The 20,484-nt window shown below is 50.5% G+C and overlaps 1 protein-coding gene across 2 annotated transcripts in view; it reads right to left on the reverse strand.

The window, feature by feature from the left end:
- Positions 1-20,484, reverse strand: part of ZNF423 (zinc finger protein 423) — a 366,017-nt gene that overhangs the window by 234,924 nt on the left and 110,609 nt on the right. For both annotated transcript variants that reach the window (XM_023189607.1, XM_023189606.1), the window contains exon 3: positions 6,725-6,925. In XM_023189607.1, coding sequence (XP_023045375.1) covers positions 6,725-6,821 — 97 coding nt within the window. In that variant the 5' untranslated portion in view covers positions 6,822-6,925. The remainder of the gene's footprint in view (positions 1-6,724; positions 6,926-20,484) is intronic.

The raw sequence follows: 20,484 nt of genomic DNA on the forward strand, positions 1-20,484 counted from the left end.
TATCAGGTAGCACAGTGTCTGGCACTGGCCCCAGCCCCACACTGCACAACCAAAACAGAGCCAGTTCGAGGGGCGCCGCAAGCCAATAAGGCGGGGAGCCCCTCATGCTGTTGGAGCAAGAAAGGGGCCTGAGTCAGCACACAAAGGCAAGCGCTGGCCAGCCGGCCGACAGAGCACGGCTGGCAAAGGTGCCAGCTCCACACAGCCCCAGCCCTGTAATTGGGGCCCGCAGGTCGCTCTGGCCACAGCTGAACAAACCAGGGTGTAATTAACTTTCCACCCGGCTTGTTACACAGCAGCATTTCACCTTCGCCAGAAAAGGAGGGCCTACCTTTCACAGGGGCTAGGGAACACTCTTTGGTCCCAGTCCTCAAGAAGGGACAGCAGAGAGGGGAGCCGCAAAATTAACCCACCGGGAACACACTTTTTGCTGTTGCTATTTGAGCAAAGTCCCCCCTCTTGTTTTTTTGGAAGTTGAGCATTCAAAAAAGCCATCTGGAGTTTAGTTTGAAATTGCTCACAGTCCCCAATCTGTATTCTCAAGCACAGGCAAGCTGTTCCGACCTCGGAGCTTGCCTTTACTGACAAGATCTGCAACCTTGAGCAAGATCCTCCAGCTCTCTGAGCCTCAGTCACCCAATTGCAAAATGAGGACGAATGGTGGAAAATAGTGCCTAGCTTTGGGAGGCCCGGGCAGGAGGCTTGCCTGAGGCCAGGAGGTCATGATCAACCTAGGCAACATAGCAAGACCTCATCCATACAAAAAAAAAAATTAACAATGAGCCAGGCGTGGTGGGGCACACCTGTAGTCCTAGCTCAAGAGGCTGAGGTGGGAGGATCGCTTGAGCACAGAAAGTCGAGGCTGCAGTGAGCTACAAATGGCACCACTGCACTTCAGCCTGGGCAACAGAACAAGATCCTGTCTCTTAAAAAACTAATTAATTAAAAAAATAAAGACAGTGTCACCTTGGACACCAAAGGTGATTGTTATAAAGACTAGGCAAGATGATTCATTCATTCAACAAACATGTTAAATTCTATTCTAACGCTGGGCTAGAACACAACAGGGAACAGAACAGGTATGGCTGTTGTCCTCATGCAGCTTAATAGTAGGGAGGGAGATGGGTAAGAAATATGTGAAAGACAATTAGAGAAAGGGATGCACACTCTGGACTGTGGGGGCGTGGGGGCTGCAGAGGGCCAGCAGGGAGGGCTGCAGGGCATGTGTTCCAGGCAGAGTCCCATAGCGCCTCGCCGGTAGTAGGCACTGAAAATACAAAGAATGTCAGGACTACAGCCCTCGCTGCAGTGTAGAGGAGGCAACACCTGCTCACACATTTGCCCCCAGCACCAGAATGCCAGTCCCTGGAGGGCAGCACGCACCTCATCTGCTTCAGAACCACCTCTCTAGGGCCCACCAGGAGCCTGGCCCAAGTCAGAGACCAGGGAACGGAGCTGAAGCGAAGATATCAACGCTAAGCTCCAAACTGGTCCTGAAGGCGATTTCTATTCCAAGGCAAGTGCCTGGAGCCTGCAGTCTTACTACCTACAATGCAAAGCCATATCAGGCCAGCAGCCCCTTTAGCGAAGAGGCCGAGGGCCCCGAAAGCTGTCAAGTGCTCCAGCCCCAGGGACCTGGGCTGGCACGTTCCAGGACTGGCACAGCACAGACCCCTGCTGACAGCCCACTGTGGACACTCTGAGGAACCGCACTAGGAAAGTCAGGTCTCAAGCATGACAGCGCAGACAGAGCAACCACACGCCCTCCAGCAGCCAGCCTCTTAATTCAGGCCAAAGCAGGGGTCAACCTAAATTGCAGTGTCTTTAAAAGGGGTATTTGCACCAGGAAGTGATAAATCCAGACTATAGGCTCACAGGTGACTGGCTTCAGTGAGCACATAAAAAACCACCATCAGCCCATGGGCAAACCAAGCCTCCCGCACCTGCTTCTACGGTACCCCAGGCAGTTCCTAGAGAAATTCTCTAAAGCAGTCCAAGTCCTCCTGGCTCCTAGAAGATGATGATAAATATCCCCTGCTAGAGCTTAGAGGACTCAAATTTGCTTGGTCAACAATTTTGTTTTTCTGTCCTCTCCATGCCGTGTGAATGTTTCTTACTGGGTTTGCTCACAAATTATGACGTTATTTGTTCCAACGTGATTTAAAAAAGTGAGACCTGAATTGACAGGGAAGGCCCATCCTTGGCAATTCATATAGCCACCAAATCCTTTGCCATTTCCTGACTTGGTGCCTACAAACAATGTCTCCATTAGAAACAGAGAAGCCCGGCCGGGGGCGGTGGCTCAAGCCTGTAATCCCAGCACTTTGGGAGGCCGAGACGGGCGGATCACGAGGTCAGGAGATCGAGACCATCCTGGCTAATGCGGTGAAACTCCGTCTCTACTAAAAAAAAATACAAAAAACTAGCCGGGCGAGGTGGCAGGCACCTGTAGTCCCAGTTACTCTGGAGGCTGAGGCAGGAGAATGGCGTGGGCCCAGGAGGCGGAGCTTGCAGTGAGCTGAGACCCGGCCACTGCACTCCAGCCTGGGCGACAGAGCGAGACTCCGACTCCGTCTCAAAAAAAAAAAAGAAAGAAACAGAGAAGCCCATCACACTTACCCAGTGAGTCCCTATGTACACTGTGGCAAAAAGCCTCATCTACGGACATCTTAGTCAAAATTTAATATTTTCATAGGGTATGGACGCAGTACCTGCAACCCCAGCTTCCTGCCCTTGAGCACTGCTATTTAAGAGACAGAGTTCCCCTCCCCGCACCGCAAAAAAAAAAAAGAAAGAAAGAAAACTGGCAAAGACCAGGTCACCACATGTGCACCTGTTCATAACATGTTATGTGACAAACACAGAATGTGAAAACGTATGTGCTCACAACCCCAAGCATTCAAACGTGTGGCATCCTGTGGCCAGGGGCTGGAGAGGAACAAAGAAAAATCAGACAGACATCAGGGCGAGAGAATGAATGGAGAGGACTGGATTTTTGCTCTTTTCAGTTTGTGTCATAAAAATGCAATGTTTGATACCTTATGGGTTTAAGGTTGGTTTCTCCTCAGACACAAATGAGAGCGAGAGGGAGAGAGAAGAACAGAACTTGATGGAGTTGTCCGAGATCTTAAAGTCCACGCTTCAACAGCTCATGGGCCCGGCATGCCCCTCCTGCTGAGGAACAACAGAGGTGCCGTCTCGAGCGCCCAACTGGAAATGAAGGCTCCTTAGTGCAGGGGCCGGGCTCCAGGTTGGGGACGTGGGGGTCTTCCATCGTGGCCATTCTGGCATGAAGCTCCCCTCCCACCCCGGAGGGGTGAGCATCCCCCCACCTCAGAAAACCCCCAAACCTCACCACAGCTGCTCTCCCAGATTCTGAGGGAGCAAAATGCTGCCCCTAATCTCCCCCTCAACACCACCCCAACTGCCATAGAAAGACACAGACAGAGTCAAGTGCTCACTGCAGAAGCAGTTTTCAGGAAGAACCACATTCACAGTCACCACCCACAAACACACCCCCGACACCCCAACACAGCACTCTCCCCAGAAGGCCAATGGCTCACAAGGGCTGACCCTGCCAGGATACACCCATTTGCAGAGGCGCGTGCTGCCTCCACGTTCCAGCAGCGACAGTCCCTATGACGGGGAGGGTTGTTCACACCCCAGGTCACGATTCCTGAGGAGCAGACCCTCTGCTCCAGGCCAAGCGGGCAGACCCTCTGGTTCCCACAGAAACATCTACAGGGCACCGTGGCCTGCCCAGCCTGTGCCCAGCATGGCCCTCTCGGACATAGTCTCTGCTGGGCTTCTGTAGAGTGACCAGTGGTGAGCATCCAGCAGACCCATCAGCCTGGCCAGGGGGAGTCTGTGACTGCACATTTATATCAGTTCCAAACCTTTAAATCAGAGGCCAATTTTCAAACAACATCTTATGCTAAAGCCCCAGGTATAAAACAGACTTTTAAGGTGAATCGCTCTGACTGGACTGGACATCAGCGCCCCCTCAGTCTGACAGGCCCCAGTACTCACCTGCTATTCCCCAAACATATCATACCATAGCCCCTGAAATACCTCTGGGAACACAGTTCGAAAACCACTTCACGATGGAAGGGTGTGGAGGCATTCCAGGTAGGGAACTGTTTTGAATAATACACAATTCTCGGTGGTTTATCCCATCACTGGGTAATCCTAAGAACCCAAGACCTGGGGGAAAATAACTCCTCACACGGCTAGGAAACTATCCCAGGCTGGGTCATGCCTTTACTGGGTGGTAATGAATTTCTCAGGGATGCACTCAGGCAAGGTTGTTTCCCTCACTCTTTCAAGGAATTTCTGACTCCCTTCCAATGCTCCAGTGTTTGGGGGTATTCCTAGCTCCTGCATCCCCACGGAGGTCATTAGCAGGGTCCTGTTAGGAAGTGGGCAGGAGTGTCGGTGGATACCACCAGCATCAATAAGGACAGCTGGGGACACTGCAAACAGGGCTGCGATGGATTTCAGCCAGAGTCAGAGGCTGATGAGAGAAGGGTTTGCCACTGGGAGGCAAACCCTTCCTGGGCACCAAAGCACAATTAGCTACCAGTTCTTATTTCTGGCTCAGACCCCCACATATAGCCCAGTTTCACAGGTTCCTTTCTCCACCTAGAAATGCCACCACTCTTTTTCTTTTTTTTTTTTTTTTTTTTTTTTTGAGATGGAGTCTTGCTCTGTCACCCAGGCCAGAGTGTAGTGGCGTGATCTCTGCTCACTGCAACCTCTGCCTCCCAGGTTCAAGCAATTCTTTTGCCTCAGCCTCCCAAGTAGCTGGGACTACAAGCACGTGCCACCATACCTGGATAATTTTTGTATTTTTAGTAGACACGGGGTTTCACCATATTGGCCAGGCTGCTCTCGAACTCCTGACCTTGTGATCTGCCTGCCTCAGCCTCCCAGAATGCTGGGATTACAGGCATAAGCTGTTGTGCCCAGCCCAAAATGCCACCATTCTTAAAAGTAAGACTGAAAGACAGGAGAATCTCCTTGATTTGAAGGGCTAGAGGAAGGGGCAGTCTCTAAGAGCTGCAGGGACTCAAGAAAGTACAGCTTAGCAGAGGGCCGGGGGCCCCACTCTAACAACTACACAGAATGGCCTGTTCTCTTGAATTTAGAAAATAAAGAGAATAACTTTTCATTAGATCAATTAGTTGATTGTAAAGTAAGTGGCAATATTTCATTCTCTTACAGTCAAGTTTCCATGTTAATTCTTGGCTAAATCAGGAAATATACCAATATCTATAATATTATTCCTCAAGCAGGATGAGGGTCAATAGTCCAGGATCCAGAGGAGGTCCTAGCTTGGCCACCAAACAGCTATGTGACCTTGGTCAAGCAATCACCTTTTCTTCCCTTTGCCTTAGTATTTCCCTTGGGGAAGTGAGTAGACTTAAAAAGCTAACCTCATAGGTCCCTTCCAATTCTGATTTAGAATGGAAAATTAACCATCATCTCTGCCTCTGGTTGAAATATCACAAATTCCAAAAACTGGGGTATGGATTATTGGGCCCCAAAATGTCCAAAATTGTAAGATTCCTCTTAGGTCTTAGGTCTATTATTATTATTATTATTATTATTATTATTATTATTATTATTATTACTACTACTACTACTACTACTACTATTTTTTAAATATCTGTTCCTCCAGAGGTTGAGAATGGGGACTTGGTCTAGCCAGTGCTGTGCAGGCACAGGTGACACTAGAGGGCAAATCATAGCAGTTCCCCAAACACTTAGTTTCAAAATTCCAAGATGACATGAGGAGTAGAAAAAGCTTTGGGTGCCAATCTAATCCCTACCAGTAAATGTTCCCCTCAACAGGTGATGGGTTCCCTTTAGAATGCAGGCCTGAGATTTCGGGCCTTCTTCCACAAACCAGTGTCCAAGGAGTTTCATCAAGAACCCTGATGGAAGAAGGTATCTCAGGAAGACTGTGTAAGGAACACAGATGCTATGGACTCCCTCTGCAGATCTCAGAGCCCAGAAATGTGTCATCCCTGTAGCATGGCTGCCACATTCCAGGGAATGCACATGCCTTCTGGCTCCCCACCCCAGTCACCCCAAACACACATATACACACACAACTCCTGAAGTCTTCAGTAGCTCCTAGAAAACTGGTCTTGCATACCCTCTCCAAGGCACCGAGTAAATGGAGAACAGAGCTCCAGCCAAATCTAGCAGAAGCAGCTCCCAGCTATCCTTCTCCTCCTACTCAGAGAAGCATAAGGTCAAGCACAGAGTTGGAACCAGGTCCCTTTTGCCTTGGCCTTTGGAATTCTCCTTGTCCCATCACAAGCTCTGCCTCAGAGCTTACTCCTTTATGCAGCTTTCCACACTTAAACTGCTTAACTTTGCACTAACAACCTCTTAATTACTGCGTTTCCAAAAGGCCTTCCAGAAATTTAGGGTGCAGATCCACCCACTCATGGCCTGAGTACCAGAGCACAGCTTGCGGGGAGAGGGGGCCGGGACAGAGCACCACCATCTAATTCCTGCCTGCCGGAAAGCTGTTGCTTTTATTTTTAATTGTATTTAAAAGGCGGATACAGGGTACCCAAGACACCACAATAAAATGACATTAACTGTAAAATTACATTATTAATTCTTTAATCTCACTTGAGGCTTCAAGCTGTTGCTATGTCCAATTACCCGTGTAACCACCTGTCAGAGTCCCGGGGCTGTTTTGCATTACCTCCAGGACAGCGGTGGGCCCGGTGGTCCGTCAGGTCTGCCAGAGACTCGAAGTCCTGCTGACAGTGATCGCAGGTGTAAATTGATTCATCCTCCATGTCTTCATCATCCTCATTTCTCTCCTCTTGACTTGTCACGCTGTTCCTGTCTTCCAGCGCACGGCTGGTTTTCCGATCGCACTCCGGCTCTCCTTCTAGGCCTCCTGCCAACAGGAAGAATACAGTCCATGTCAGCTGATGGGGTCTTGGGAAAGGGTTTTAAAAGAATCGCCCGGCATTTATTAAGATACATTTAATTACTCTACCTCCCGGGGTCCATTATCCTTGACACCTCTCAGTATATTAATAGATGGGGTTTTTTGTAGCATGTGGTGCCATAATTCTCAACTAGATTCTTTAATTCTTGGTGCAAATCTTCTAGGGGGATTTCCCGTCATCTCCCCTCTGTGCACGGATGCTAGGGGTCATGACCCATCAGAGAGGTGAAAAACCTTAGTATTTTGTCTCCTAAAAACCAGATTCGGTTACACACCTTTTTAGAGCCTCCATCAGCTGTTCCTAACACACCTAAACTTTTAGTTTTCCCCACAGCCTTGCAATTTAGAGCTGGGAGATCTCTTAACCAAGTTCACCTTCCACACAACAGGCCTCCCAGGGCAGTGACGCTGGCTCAGTTCTTTGCAAAGATGTCCAACGCTGAAATAAAGGAAGTACACATGTTTGAAGACCCATGGATGGTGGAATCTCAAGCTTAAAATGCATCCAGGCTGGGCATGGAGGCTCACACCTATAATCCTAGTGCTCTGAGAGACCAAGGTGGGAAGATTCCTTAAGGCCTGGAGTTTGAGACCAGCCTGGGCAATATAGCAAGACTCTATCTCTACCAAAAAAAAAAAAAAAACTTAATTAGCCTGGCATGGTGGTGTGTGCCTATAGTTCTAGCTACTCAAGAGGATTGCTAGAGAGCAGGAGTTCAAGGTTACAGGGAACTATGATCATGCCACTGTACTCCAGCCTGCGCCTGGACCCTATCCTAAAAGATATAAAATAAAATAAACAGTCTGACTAACCCCTCACCTGTGACCTGGTACAGGCCTAGACAGTGAGAATCACTCTTGGAATAATCAGACTGATTTATTTAAAATAAAACAGCTATGCTTAGCACTGTGCAGAGAGTGGCTAATCTATTGGGAAAAGTGAATTAGTGATCATAATGATGTCTTGCAATTGTGTTGTGTTCAGTGCTTCTTCAAAGCCACCATTATATATGCATAGCTCCATTTCACAGCCTTGCATATCCTAAACTCAAAGAAGGCTCAAAGGATCATGTGATCCAACCCCCTGCAGAGAGGGACAGCTTTGTTATTTCCGTCTCACAGGTAAGCTACCTGGCATCCAGCCAGAAGAAGCAACAGCCCAAGCACCCTACAGAGGCTCAGTTCAACTTCATGACTCCTGGTCTAGTTCACTTCCCTGCACAACTGTGGGAAATGCAGCACAGCCCCAATCTTACAGATTAATAAGACACACCAGGAACTTGTAAATCAAAGTGCAACAGCGCGTGGTAAATATAACACACAGAATATATCAGTAATCCTAACAAATGTCAATGGATAAAATTTGTCTGTTAAAATACAGAGACCTTCGGGTTGGAAAATAAAAGTGTGTGTTGTCTCTTCCCACAGCCTGTCCTGGAAAACGGATCTACCCATCTGGAAAGTAGCTGCACTGATTTAAATCAAAGAAAGAGATCCTATTATGCATAAAGGTGCTTTTGAAAGCATATATGCATATGCAAAAGTGCGTGCATGTGCACTTGTATGTACATGTGTGTACATGCAACATCACAGTTACAGGAAAAGGCTCAGTACACAACCTGTAAACCCCTGAGTGCTGCGCGCCAAAGCAAGAAACAGAGACACAAAGCAAAGAATGCACTCAATTCAAGGTGGAAACCACAGTCCTATGAATATTTCAATTTGGAAACAGATAATGTTATAAGGGCTCTATTTCTCCCGTCTGCACAGAACATGCCCTTCCAAGCACCCGACATCAACAATCTGGGAACACAAATCGGCTCATCAGAGAGCCAGCTGCTTCCTTCCAAGGCGGGGAACGTTGCACGACACGGAGCCTGAACTGCACGGAGGCAGTAAAAATCAATGTTTCCATTTGTGGCCCATCAAAACATCTCTCTTCTTACCAATTAAGGGATGTACAGTTTTTAGGTTCTTTTATCATCAGAACGCGCCAACTCCTGGCAATACAGAAATCCCATTAAAAGCTGGGCAGCATATTTATCTCAGGGAATCTGATCTGCCGCTGCGGTGAGGGCAAGAAATAGAAAGCAAAGAAATGAGAAATATCATTTGGAGCCTTCGATATTATAAGTCATCACACAACCATGGTTACACAGTCAAGTGCCCGTCTCCGAAATTCCTCGTTTACAGTCTTTCCTTAATAAAAAAAATGTTCTGTAGAAGGGGAAAATAAAAGACCCATAATTCTGGCTTTATCTACTACACCGACTCTCCAGATAATAAGTTACAATCAGCACCACACTTGCGCTACTTTACTTAACACACAATTTAATAGACATATTTAAATTATCCCCTCCTTATTTTTTTTTTGCCGTATTTACTTGGCAGCACTTTCTATAATAGCTCTTCTAATCCACAACTGGAACCACAAACATCGCAATGCATTTGATCTCTTTAAATCTAGTACATCCTGTTGACTCGGGAGTAGATAAATCAGAATGTCAACTCTCAGGTTTTTATAAGGCAAAAACCCATAAAGTCATCCAAGAGTATAAATCTGTTTTAAGCAACTGTCACCTCCCCTACGGCCGGCTACTAATGGGAAGGGAGGGTGGCTGTGCAGAAAGGGATGGAGACAGAGGTGAGCTCAGGCCACACAAAAGCGCGGACCTCATCCTCTGGGCTCCCAAGGAGTCAAGAGGTCAGCCAGCCTGACCCTCCGGAAGGTGACACACGAGAGGGAAGACTCAGAGGCCTGAAGAAGTTTTGGGGAGTGGGACTTCCCTGAAGACCCAAGGGCCCCTCTGCTGATTCAGCAGAATCAGGCGCTGGAGAATAGGAAGGTCTCCACTCCAGGTAGGGTTTGCCTCTCAGCACTTTCATGCCGAGGAGTTTCTGAACTTCACCGTAAGACAAAATAATAAATGGTGTTATTTTTCCATTTGCAGGTGAGAAAACTGAGCCTCTGCAAGGCCACCCAAAGCCATGTCAGGATCGAATCTACATGTTCACGTGTTCATTAAGCAGCACATCTTTCCTGAAGTCCCAGGGCCTGTTGGAGCCCCAAGCTCTCCAAGGCCCAGGAGGTGGGAGTTCTGAGAACAGGGAGCTCCAAGGACATCAGTGCTACCTGGAGACTCTCTGGGGTTCCTCTTTTCCAGGCCCACCTGATCGGTTGCTCAGTAAGTCCTGGGGATGGAATGGTTGGACCTTCCCTACTCCTTCAACCCAGCCCTGCCTGCGCTGCTCTGTCCAGCGCCAGAGGCCCCCCAACTGGTCCCTGTCCTGAGGCTGGACATCACCTGTGCAAATTCAGAGAAGGCAGGGCCCAGAAGTCCAGCACCTGGACCTGCCTTGTGAGTCCCATCACAAGCACTGGCTCATTTCCAAGATCTGGGCTAGAACTGTAGCCCACTGGTTCCTCCAATCACCCCAGAGCCCAGTGAAGCAACTTCAGCAGGCCGAGGAGAAGATCAATGGCTCAATGCTTTTCTGCAGAGGCCTCTGGGGCTGGGGAGGGATTCCCGAAAACAGCCGGCTGGCTCCTTTCCCTCTGGCTCCTCCCCTGTCCTCCTGGGGGCTGTCTGCAGCTACATGAAGACAGCCCACTCAGGGAAGGCCCAAGCCAAACGGATTTCAAATCAGGGACCTCTCCCTCAGGGCCATGTGCATGGGACAGAAACCGAACTGGTGCTGTGAATGCCGACCTGTCCATCCAGCTGACAAGATTCCCTACCTCCCAGAGCTCATGCTTTCCACGATGGACAACTGTTTTCTGACATTCACACCTGCATCCTTTTGCCCAGGCATCCCCCAAGAACAGTGAGCATTGATTAAGCACTTAATGCTTAATCAAGTGCAAGCACCTTACGAGTTGATGCCATCATATCCCCATTTCACAGGTGAGGAAAGCAGAGCTCTGGGAAGTGACAGAGCTTAAGTGAGGCCACAGAGAAGTGGTGGGGCCGAGTTTCAAGCCCACTGCATGTGACTCTCTTAATCACTCTACAACATGGTTTCCTTACAGCAAGACACAATGAACACCTGAGCCAGGCACTGGGGGTTTGTAAAACCCCTCAAAGTCCCATATAGGGTCCTGGTCACAGTCCCTAAGGTTCAGCAATGGCTCTGCTGACCTCTCTCACTTATCTCCCATTTCCACAGCCTTGAAGGTCATATTTCAACCCCATAAACTGCCAAGTCTCTTTGGTCCACGGCTTCCCACTCCTGATCTCAGGCAGGAAGATTTCCGTTAAGTCTTCACACAGCTCCCAAAAATCTCCACCAGCCTGGGCACCTATGGAACTCGGGACCTCACTACTCTTTCCCCAGGGCTCTCTTCCCTTTGCAGTCAGAGCTCTCAGCATCATGTGCACTTATGCTTTTGTGGGCTAATTTGTCTACTCTCTCTCCCTGTGGCAGGCTGCGTTTTCTACAGACTTGCACAGCAATATCTCCCACCCCACCTGCCCTTCTTCAGGGAGACTTTGACTCCCCCATCATAAGAAGGGACCGAATTCTCCTCCACAATCCCCCTCAGGGCTGGCCAGCCTCAGCGGCTCATTGACCAACAGGATGCAACGGAAATGCTGTTCTAGACTTCTGAGGCTAGGTCAGAAGGAGGCTTGCAGCTTCCCCCTGCATCTCCTGGGGCACTCCCCCTTGGAGCCCAGCAGCCATACTATACAAAGCCCGAACCACATAGAGAGAGAGCACATGGGGGCTCCAGTCAACAGCTCCCAGCTTCCTGCCCCGACTTCAGCCATGGCAGCACCCCATCTTGGACATCCCACTACAAGGAGCCTTTGGATGACAGCAGCTCCAAACCCCATGTGACTGTAACCATACGAGAAACACCCAGTGAGACTGCCAGCTGAACCCAGTTAGCTCACAGTACTGTGAGAAGCAGTAATAAATTATTGCTTCAGGCCATTATGTTTTGGGATGGTTTGTTACGTAGCAATGGATAGCTGACTTTCTCCCCCGGCCCCAGACTGTAAGCTCCATGAGGGCAGGAGCTTTGTCTAATTTAGCTCAGTGCCACCTCCCCCAACCTTGGCATACAGATGGACATATAGTAGGGGCTCAATAATGTTGAATGAATGGATGAGTGAATGAATTGATTGGTTTCAAAAAAGCAGGCCTCTGAATCCCCACACAGGTGGAGCCAGAAGGAGGGGAAGTGGTCACAGTGCAGTTTATTGTCTGATGATAAGTATTAGATTGAACCATATAAAGGTGCCATCTTTTTAGGTCAAAAAAGTTGAATATTGGCAATCTCTAATGGCTCAGCTTCACATATGATGAGGTTGCCCTGTCCTGCCTGCTTCTTCCTGCAGTGAGGAGGAAGAGGGTACACCCACACCAGGAAACCCCACTATACCACACCCACCCAAACCCAGCTTCCCTGAACCCAAGATATGGACTTGGGGGATTTTCTTGAGCAAAGAGAGGCAATAACAAAACCTTTCACCTCAATCACGTTTCATTGGAAAGCAGTGAATTTTCAGGCCGGTTACAATGGCTTACACCTGTAATCCTAGCACTTTAGGAGGCTGAGACAGGAGAATCTATTGAGTTTGAGACCAGCCCAGGCAACACAGTGAGACCCCATCTTGACAAAAATTTTAAAAATTAGCCAGGCATGGTGGTGCACGCCTGTGGTCCTAGCTACTTGAGAGGCTGAAGCAGGAGGACTGATTCAGCCGAGGAGTTGGAGGCTGCAGTGAGCCGTATTCGCATCACTGCACTCCAGCCTGGATAACAGAGCAAAAGTCTCAAAAAATAAAGTAAAAGTAGTGAATTTTCCCACCCCACTGAGCTACTGCCCTTAAGAAAGGGCTTGCATTCAAGATGATGACGTTGAGAGGAGACAGCAGACCCTGCAGAAATGCTGTGCAGCAAGACAGCTGGCCCCGTGCCCTCTGGAGGGAAGGAGTAGCAGAGGCCTCGCCAGGGACAGAGGGAGGTGGCACAGCCTCCCCTACACCCCAAGGGGATTCTGAGCACTGTGTGAGCATCTCCTGATACCATTTTACATTCACACAGCTCCATTTCGATGGGCACAGAAACTATGTGGTAGGTACAACGGATATCCCCACTCTGCAAGTAGGTGCAATGGACTCGCCTACTTTGTCAATGAGGAAAAAAACAAGGCTCAGGAGCCAATGCAAAGCATGTGCCAGGAAGGGCAGAGCAGGATTTGTACACAGTGTACCCAGGTCTTCTGACTCTAGATCAGATCCTCTTTTTTTTTTTTTCTGAGAGAGTTTTGCTCTATCACCCAGGCTGGAGTGCAATGGCGCAATCTCGGCTCACTGCACCTTCCGCCTCCCAGGTTCAAGAGATGCTCCTGCCTCAGCCTCCAGAGTAGCTGGGATTACAGGCATGCGCCACCATGCCTGGCTAATTTTTCTATTTTAGTAGAGATGGGGTTTTGCCATGTTGGCCAGGCTGGTCTCAAACTTCTGACCTCAGGTGATCCACCCACCTTGGCCTCCCAAAGTGCTGGGATTACAGGTGTGAGCCTCCGCGCCCGGCTGATCCTGACTCTTAACCACTATATGGAAAGGCAGAAAGGGAATGCCTGCAAAATCACAGGGCAGGGGACAGCCGGCTGGGTCCACTGCCAGGAAAAGGGGAACAGGGAGAGGCCCCAGTGGACCAGACTGCCCTCAGGCTGCCAGGTCTGAGAACAGGACATTTCCTACCTTCTCAGCAGGGCTTCGCAAGCTCATGAACCAGGGCCACCAGAGCCCCACCCTCAGAAGGGCCAGCTAGGAGAGGATCAGTCAGAGTGTCCCTTCCCTCTAGGCCCCTGGCCAACACGCGAATCAGAAAGAAACTCACCTAGAAGGATGCCTCTTCCTCGCCCTGGTGTTCCGGGAGTCAGCTAGCCAGCAGGGAGCCCTAGGCACACTGAGAACCTCCCGGCAACCATCAGAGGTCCCACCCCTGGGGCCGTGTGGCTGAGTATCCAAAAGATGGAGGCAGGGGGCCAGGAGCTGCCTCCGTGCACCCGAGACAGAGAGAACCAGGGCAGAGCTTGAGAGACGTAAGACAGACCTGGGTCAACAATCACACACACTCGCCCATTCTTTCCTTCATTCATTCCACAAATATTTACGAAGTGCCTACTGTGTGCCAGGCGTAACACATGCACACTTGCTACAACATACAAGGTGCTCCCCAACCCTATTTATCTTGGCGGCCTCAAAGCCCACACAAAGGCCGGCAGAGAAAAGATGCTTAATAAATATGGGGTGGGTGAAGAAGTGATTAGATGAATAAATGAATGCCCAAGAGAATATGCTAATTAGTAAGGGCCAGCATCCAGGGCTGGGGCTGGTCGGAGATCCAGGTTCCAGTCTTAGCTCCAGTATCCCTCAGCCCCCAACCACGAGTGACCTTGGCCAAGGCAAGTCCCCTACCTGAGCCTCTGATTCCTCATAGGCCCAAAGGGAGCCTGAATCTCACGAATGCCATCCTCTCCAACCTCACAGCGGGGAGACGGGCCTCACCTGAATGCATGGCCACTATGAGACAGGCACGCAGCTCAGCTCCACGTCAGGGGTTATAGGAGAGCCTTGTGGGATTTCGAGGGGATAGGGGATGACAGGACAGGGATGGGTGGGGGAGGAAGGGTGCAGGGGAGAGGGGAGAGCAGTGGAGCGGAGAGAGTGAGAGAGCCAGGAACACTACCAGGTGAGAGTGAGAGGGCAGCAGGGTCAGCAGGGCCAGCAGGGCCAGCAGGGCCAGCAAGCCCTGGGAAGGCCTCCCCACCTCTCACTTCTTCTCCCAATCAGATTTGGATGGGATACCATACCATCCACCCCTGCAGAAAGCAGAACCACCAGGCGCCACATTCTAGGCACATCCAGGGGTTACCAGAGAACCCAACTGTACAGGAGCCATCGGGACACTGGAGTAGAGGAGTGCAGTGGGGCTGATGGAACCAAGTTGTTGAAATAAAGACAGTCATTAAGTAATGACACACACAAGCAGCAGATGGCTGGACGCATGTTCCAGGGACTGTCAGGGATGACAGAGAAAAAAACAGAAAAGAATCACAGGCTCTGAAGCCAGCCTGTCTGGGTTCAAATCCACACTCCACCATTTAGCAGCTGGGGGACCATGAACAAGTCACTTGCCCTCTCTGGGACTCATTTAATTAAGTCACATAATTTTAATAAGGTGATATATACAAAGCCGGATGCTTGGCTCACAGTACAGCTTGAGACAATGGTAGCTGGTGAGCACTGTCTTCTTGCCGCGTTACGATTCAAATCAACATGTGCAGCATCGTGGTGCAGACAAGAGCTGGAGGCATCAAACCCGGAGAGGTCTGGCAGGAGGCCTCACATGCTACTGAGGATGCAGGAGGACGAGGAACGTCAGGGCACAGGCCCTTTTGCAAGGCACAAAAATGTCCATGCATACCAAAAGAAAAAAATCCACTCCACCAGGAAAGGAAAGTCCTGGGCCTAAGTGTGAATCCTCCCCTTCCCAGACTGTACAACCCTGAGTAAGGTGCGAGCCACCTCCTCCGTGAAGGAGTGTGATCAGCTTACAATCCACAAGCCCACTGTTCCTGTGCCCGCCCACTGTTCCTGTGGCCGCCCTCTGTAGGTGGCTGAGGGAAAAACGGTTTAGGAAGATAGCTACCATTTCCAAAGTCTTTACCCTGGAGCAATATGTTTGTTGTTATTCTTGTTGTTGTTATTGTTTTTGGAGACAGGATCTTGGTCTATCATCCTGGGAGGAGAGCGGCGATGTGATCTCGGCTCACTGCAGCCTCGAACTCCTGGGCTCAAGCAATCCTCCCACCTCAGCCTCCGGAGCAGCCAGGACCCAGGTGTACCATCAGACCCAGGTAATGTTCTTCCCCCCAAGATGAAGTCTTGCTGTGTCACCCAGGCTGGAGTGCAGTGGCGCAATCTCGGCTCACTGCAACCTCTGTCTCCCGGGTTCAAGTGATTCTCTCACCTCAGCCTCCCGAGTAGCTGGGATTACAGGCGCCTGCCAATGCGCCCGGCTAATTTTTAAAATTTTTGTAGAGACGGGGTTTTGCTATGTTGCCTAGGCTGGTCTCAAACTCCCAGCCTCAAGTAATCCTACCTCAGCCTCCCAAAGTGCTGGGATTACAGAAGCTGGCCACTGTACCCCATGACATTTCTTTTTCGTAAAAAAATATATCCTCTACCCTAATAGCCTGCATGTTTCCTAAAAACATGTTCCCAAGGGCAAGATGCCTTTTCCGAAACTGGGTGCCAGGTCAAAGCCTTGGCTTAGCCTCTACTCAGTGCTCGTTTAGGCCCTGCTTGCAGAAGAGAACCCTCTCCTCCATGAACACTCTCTCAAGCAGGCCCCGGCAGGGGCGTGGCCAGGGTGGGCAAGGAGCCCACCAACCTCAGTCCCGCACTCAGTTTGTGCATCCGCTGCTGGCCCCAAATTCTGCAAGGCAGCCATTATTTATCTTCAGGTTTAAAATATTTGCAGTGCAGGCGGCGGGTAACATTTAACACTCAGCCTAAGGGGTCCCCTTGGCAGCAGAGCTCTAGGCAAATATTTTAACACATAATTTGCTGCCCAAGTTCGGCTTCTTAAATAAGGAAGCAACTTCCCCACGGCTGTCTGGGAAGCCCCGGTGTCCCTTTCAGTGGCCATGGCTCTGTAGATGGAATTTCAAGCCAAGGTCCATCAGAGACACTGAACCTGACCTCGGCTGCATCACACAAACCTCACTGGGCTGCTCCGTCCTGGCCATGAGGGACTGGATACAGGACAACCCTCTACAGAGGCCCATGGAAAGGACTAGAAACTTACAACGAAAGTATCTTCAGTTGCCAGGAAATCTAGAACCTAAAGGATGAGCAGTGTGATGGCAATCGCCTCCTTCAGGCCAGACCTTCCAATTCATTTGTATCCTTCACCCAGTGACCCCCAGCCCCCGTCAGGGAGACGTTACCACAAGACCTATTTTACAGAGGGCAAAACTGAGACTCCGATGGCTGAGACAGCCCCCTCAGTCACTCGGATAACGAATGGAGAGAAGCCCTCAACCCCAGTTCCCCCACCACCACCACACAAATTACAGAAATGAGTGTACAAGCGAACGGGGTATGGAGGGAGCACACAGAGGCCCACCCAGGGAAGGGGCTCAACTCCTATAGATGGTCATCAGTGCAAACACACCTGCTGCTTTTTTTTTTTTTTTTTTTTTAAGAAGAAAATCCATGGCTCACACCTGTAATCCCAGCACTTTGGAGGGCCAAGGCAGGCGGATCATTTGAGGTCATGAGTTAGAGATCAGCATGGCCAACGTGGTGAAACCCTGTCTCTACGAAAAATACAAAAAAAAAAAAAAATTAGCCAGGTATGGTGGCACACGCCTACAATCCCAGCTACTCAGGGGGCTAAGGCAGGAGAATCACTTGAACCAGGGAGGCAGAGATTGCAGTGAGCCAAGATTGAGCCACTGCACTCCAACCTGGGCAACAGAGTAAGACTCTGTCTCAAAAAAAAAAAAAAAAAGGAGAAGGAGGAGGAGAAGGAGGAGAAGGAGTCAAGGAGTCAAGGAGAAGAAGGAAGAGGAGGAGGAGGAGGAGAAGGAGTTAAGGAGAAGAAAGAGAAGGAGGAGGAGGAGGAAATCCACCGTTTCCATAAAATTTCTGGATGATTTCTAAATGTTGACTTCAAGTTTTAAGAAACACAGTATGGGCTAAACAATACGACTTGGAGGGCTGATCCAGCCTGCGGGCTTCCCAATGAGGGTCTCTGCCATGGGGTGTGTCCAGCAAGAGCCCCTGAGAGCTCCCAGAGCACAGGGTCATCTGTTCATTCCTCACCAGAAAGAGCAGTCAGCTGAGCAGTGATGGAAGTGTCTCTTTAGAGATTAGGAACTGAGTTCAAGTCCATTTTTGTGCAAGACCTTGGTTGCTTGTACTTCTGAGCCTCAGTTTCCTCACCTAGAAAATGAGGATGGTCCTCGCGCTGTGGATGCTCCCTATGGGGCCACCTTCCAGGTGACCTCACTCCAGGTCTCTGCCCTCCAGGCCCTGGTCAGCAGTGAGCTCCCTAAACACTGGAACCATATCAGACACAAACCCTCCACATCTTCAATCGGTCAACAAACATTTACTGAGCACCTACTATGTGCCAGCCTCTGTTCTAGATGCAAACACGTGAAAGAACCATACACAGCTCCATGACCAGGAGAGGCTGACATTTGGTCACAAGCACCTTGATTTTTATGGGTGTTCCATAAATACAGGAATGAATTACTCTACCCTCCCTGCAAGGCAACACAATCCAGGAAAGTAAAGAGAGATGGCAGCTTCCCCGACCTCACAGACACTTGCACTCAGCTTTCAACTACAGTGGGTCAGGAAGGAGTGGAAAGAAAAGAAGGCAGATGAGAGGGAGGCAAGAGGGGAAGAGGGAAGCAGGGGGGAGAAAAATAAACCACAAACACCCCCTGCAAGAAAAAAACAAATCTATTTTTCCAGCAAGTAGTTAACAGTGTCATTCCTCCAAGCCTCACAATCTTAATAAAGCTGATCTCGCCGCGTGCAGTAATGAAGAACGGTCAGACAAAGCCACCCTAGAACCATGAAAATTGTGCACTGTTACCTCCTCGTGACCTCCTGAGGCAGTGACCATTCTGCCCTCGCCTTGCTGTCATGTTTTGTCTCTGGGAAAGGGGAGATGGGGGGGCAGGGCCGGCGGTGGGCAGGGGAGGGAGGATGGTCAGGCAGCATGGGTAGCTCGATAAATCCAGCTAATCTGTGGCCAGTGTCAGTGCCTGACACTCCTAATTGCTCTCAGTCCTGGAGCAGAATTCAAGGCTAGGATCCTGGAGCACAAATCACCCTCCTTGCGGCTGCAGAAGAAGGATCCCAGTTAGGGGAAGAAAAGCAGGGAGAGGAGGAATCTGTACCCCTAAAAACGGAACCAGTGGCCAGGCTAATGGAGTCTGGTTCAGAGCCAAGGATAAACAGAGGTGGTGTGAGTGGAGAGCCCAGAGCCCAGGAGTCACGCATGATTCCTGTGCATTCCGTGCAAGGTGTGCCCTCTCTGGGCCTCAGCTGCCCCATCCGTAAATTAAGGCATGGACCACAGAGAAGCAATTTTAAAAACCATGCACCTTAGCAGCTCAACACTGTGCCAGGGGCAGGCCTGAGGGCAGAACTCTAAGACAACACCTCCACACCCAGGGAGCCCCGCTGCCGCCTTCCTTCCACGCCAGGGTCCCGCAGCAGCGCTTTGCAGAAAGAGCCTCACTGTCCAAAGTAGAAAGTGTGCAAAAATTCACCCGGCCAACTCCTCCTCACCGTCCAGGTCTCAGCTCAGTGAATCTGCACCCCTACAGGGTCAGGCCTCCCCTATGAGCTCTGAGAGCTCACTGGGCACCTCTCCTTCCCCACTTATCATAGCAGTCCTCATGATTTTATTTGCTGGATGTGCGAAGGTCTCCTGGGCATGCAAGCTCCAGGCAGGCAAGTCCGCATCAGTTTTGTTCACTCTGCTTCCCCCTTCCCCACCCCTCAGCACCCAGCATAGAGCCTGGTACACAGCAGGTGATTAATAAGGATGTGTTGAAGAAGCCGTCTGGAAGTGCCCTTCCCACTCAGACATTTAAAGATCCAGCCACAGGTCTGTATTTCCAGGGAGGGATGGGACAACAGGAATGAAGCTAGAAGCAGGCCCCTGGCCCTGCCTGCTGCCCCGGGACACGGGCGGGGGCTCAAGGAACTCCCCAGACCCGGCTCTAGGGCCTCTATTGTAACCCAAAAGCCAGCAGCTCCCTTCCCACCAATGATCCTCCTACCAACGAGCCTCCAGGTGGGCCTGGAGGGCCAGGGGAGCACCCTCTCCCCACAGCCACAGTGCAGAGTCTCCGCAAAAAGCCTTTAAAAATTAACCAGTTGCCAGGCATGGAGACAGCCTGGCGTGCAACCACGTTCCAGGGAATATGGAAGTGGCACCTGGAGAAAAGGGAGCTGGCCTCGTACGGTGGCTTTCCCGTGCCGTCCCACCCCAGGAGAAGCACACTCAGATTCTAAGGAGCCACTTCCAGCAAAACCCCATCTAGGCACCCACTCCCTGGAAGAGGGCAGCAGCCTCAGCCCACCTCCAAGGACCCATGCAAGCAGCGGGCTCCTCCAGGAGACCCCAGGGGTCTCCCCACCACTTAACTTCATCCACTTGCTCAGGTCTGCCGGCTCTCTGCTGACTTCCCATCAGTCCCCAAGAGGGTGTTTGGGGCCCCACAAGTGGGCTGTAAGACATTCCCGGATGTCTCCAGAAACCTGGATTCTGGAAGCAGGGCACAGAACAAAGCCAACGGCCTGGGCAGCATGACACGTCCACCACAGAGGTCCGAGAAGCCTCAGCACACACGTGGCCAGGCGGGGTGTCCCCAGGCCGAGCACACACGTGGCCAGGCGGGGTGTACCCAGGCCCAGCACACACGTGGCCAGGCGGGGTGTCCCCAGGCCCAG

The sequence above is a fragment of the Piliocolobus tephrosceles genome, chromosome 17 (genome assembly GCF_002776525.5).
Source record: "Piliocolobus tephrosceles isolate RC106 chromosome 17, ASM277652v3, whole genome shotgun sequence".
Classification (NCBI taxonomy): domain Eukaryota; kingdom Metazoa; phylum Chordata; class Mammalia; order Primates; family Cercopithecidae; genus Piliocolobus; species Piliocolobus tephrosceles.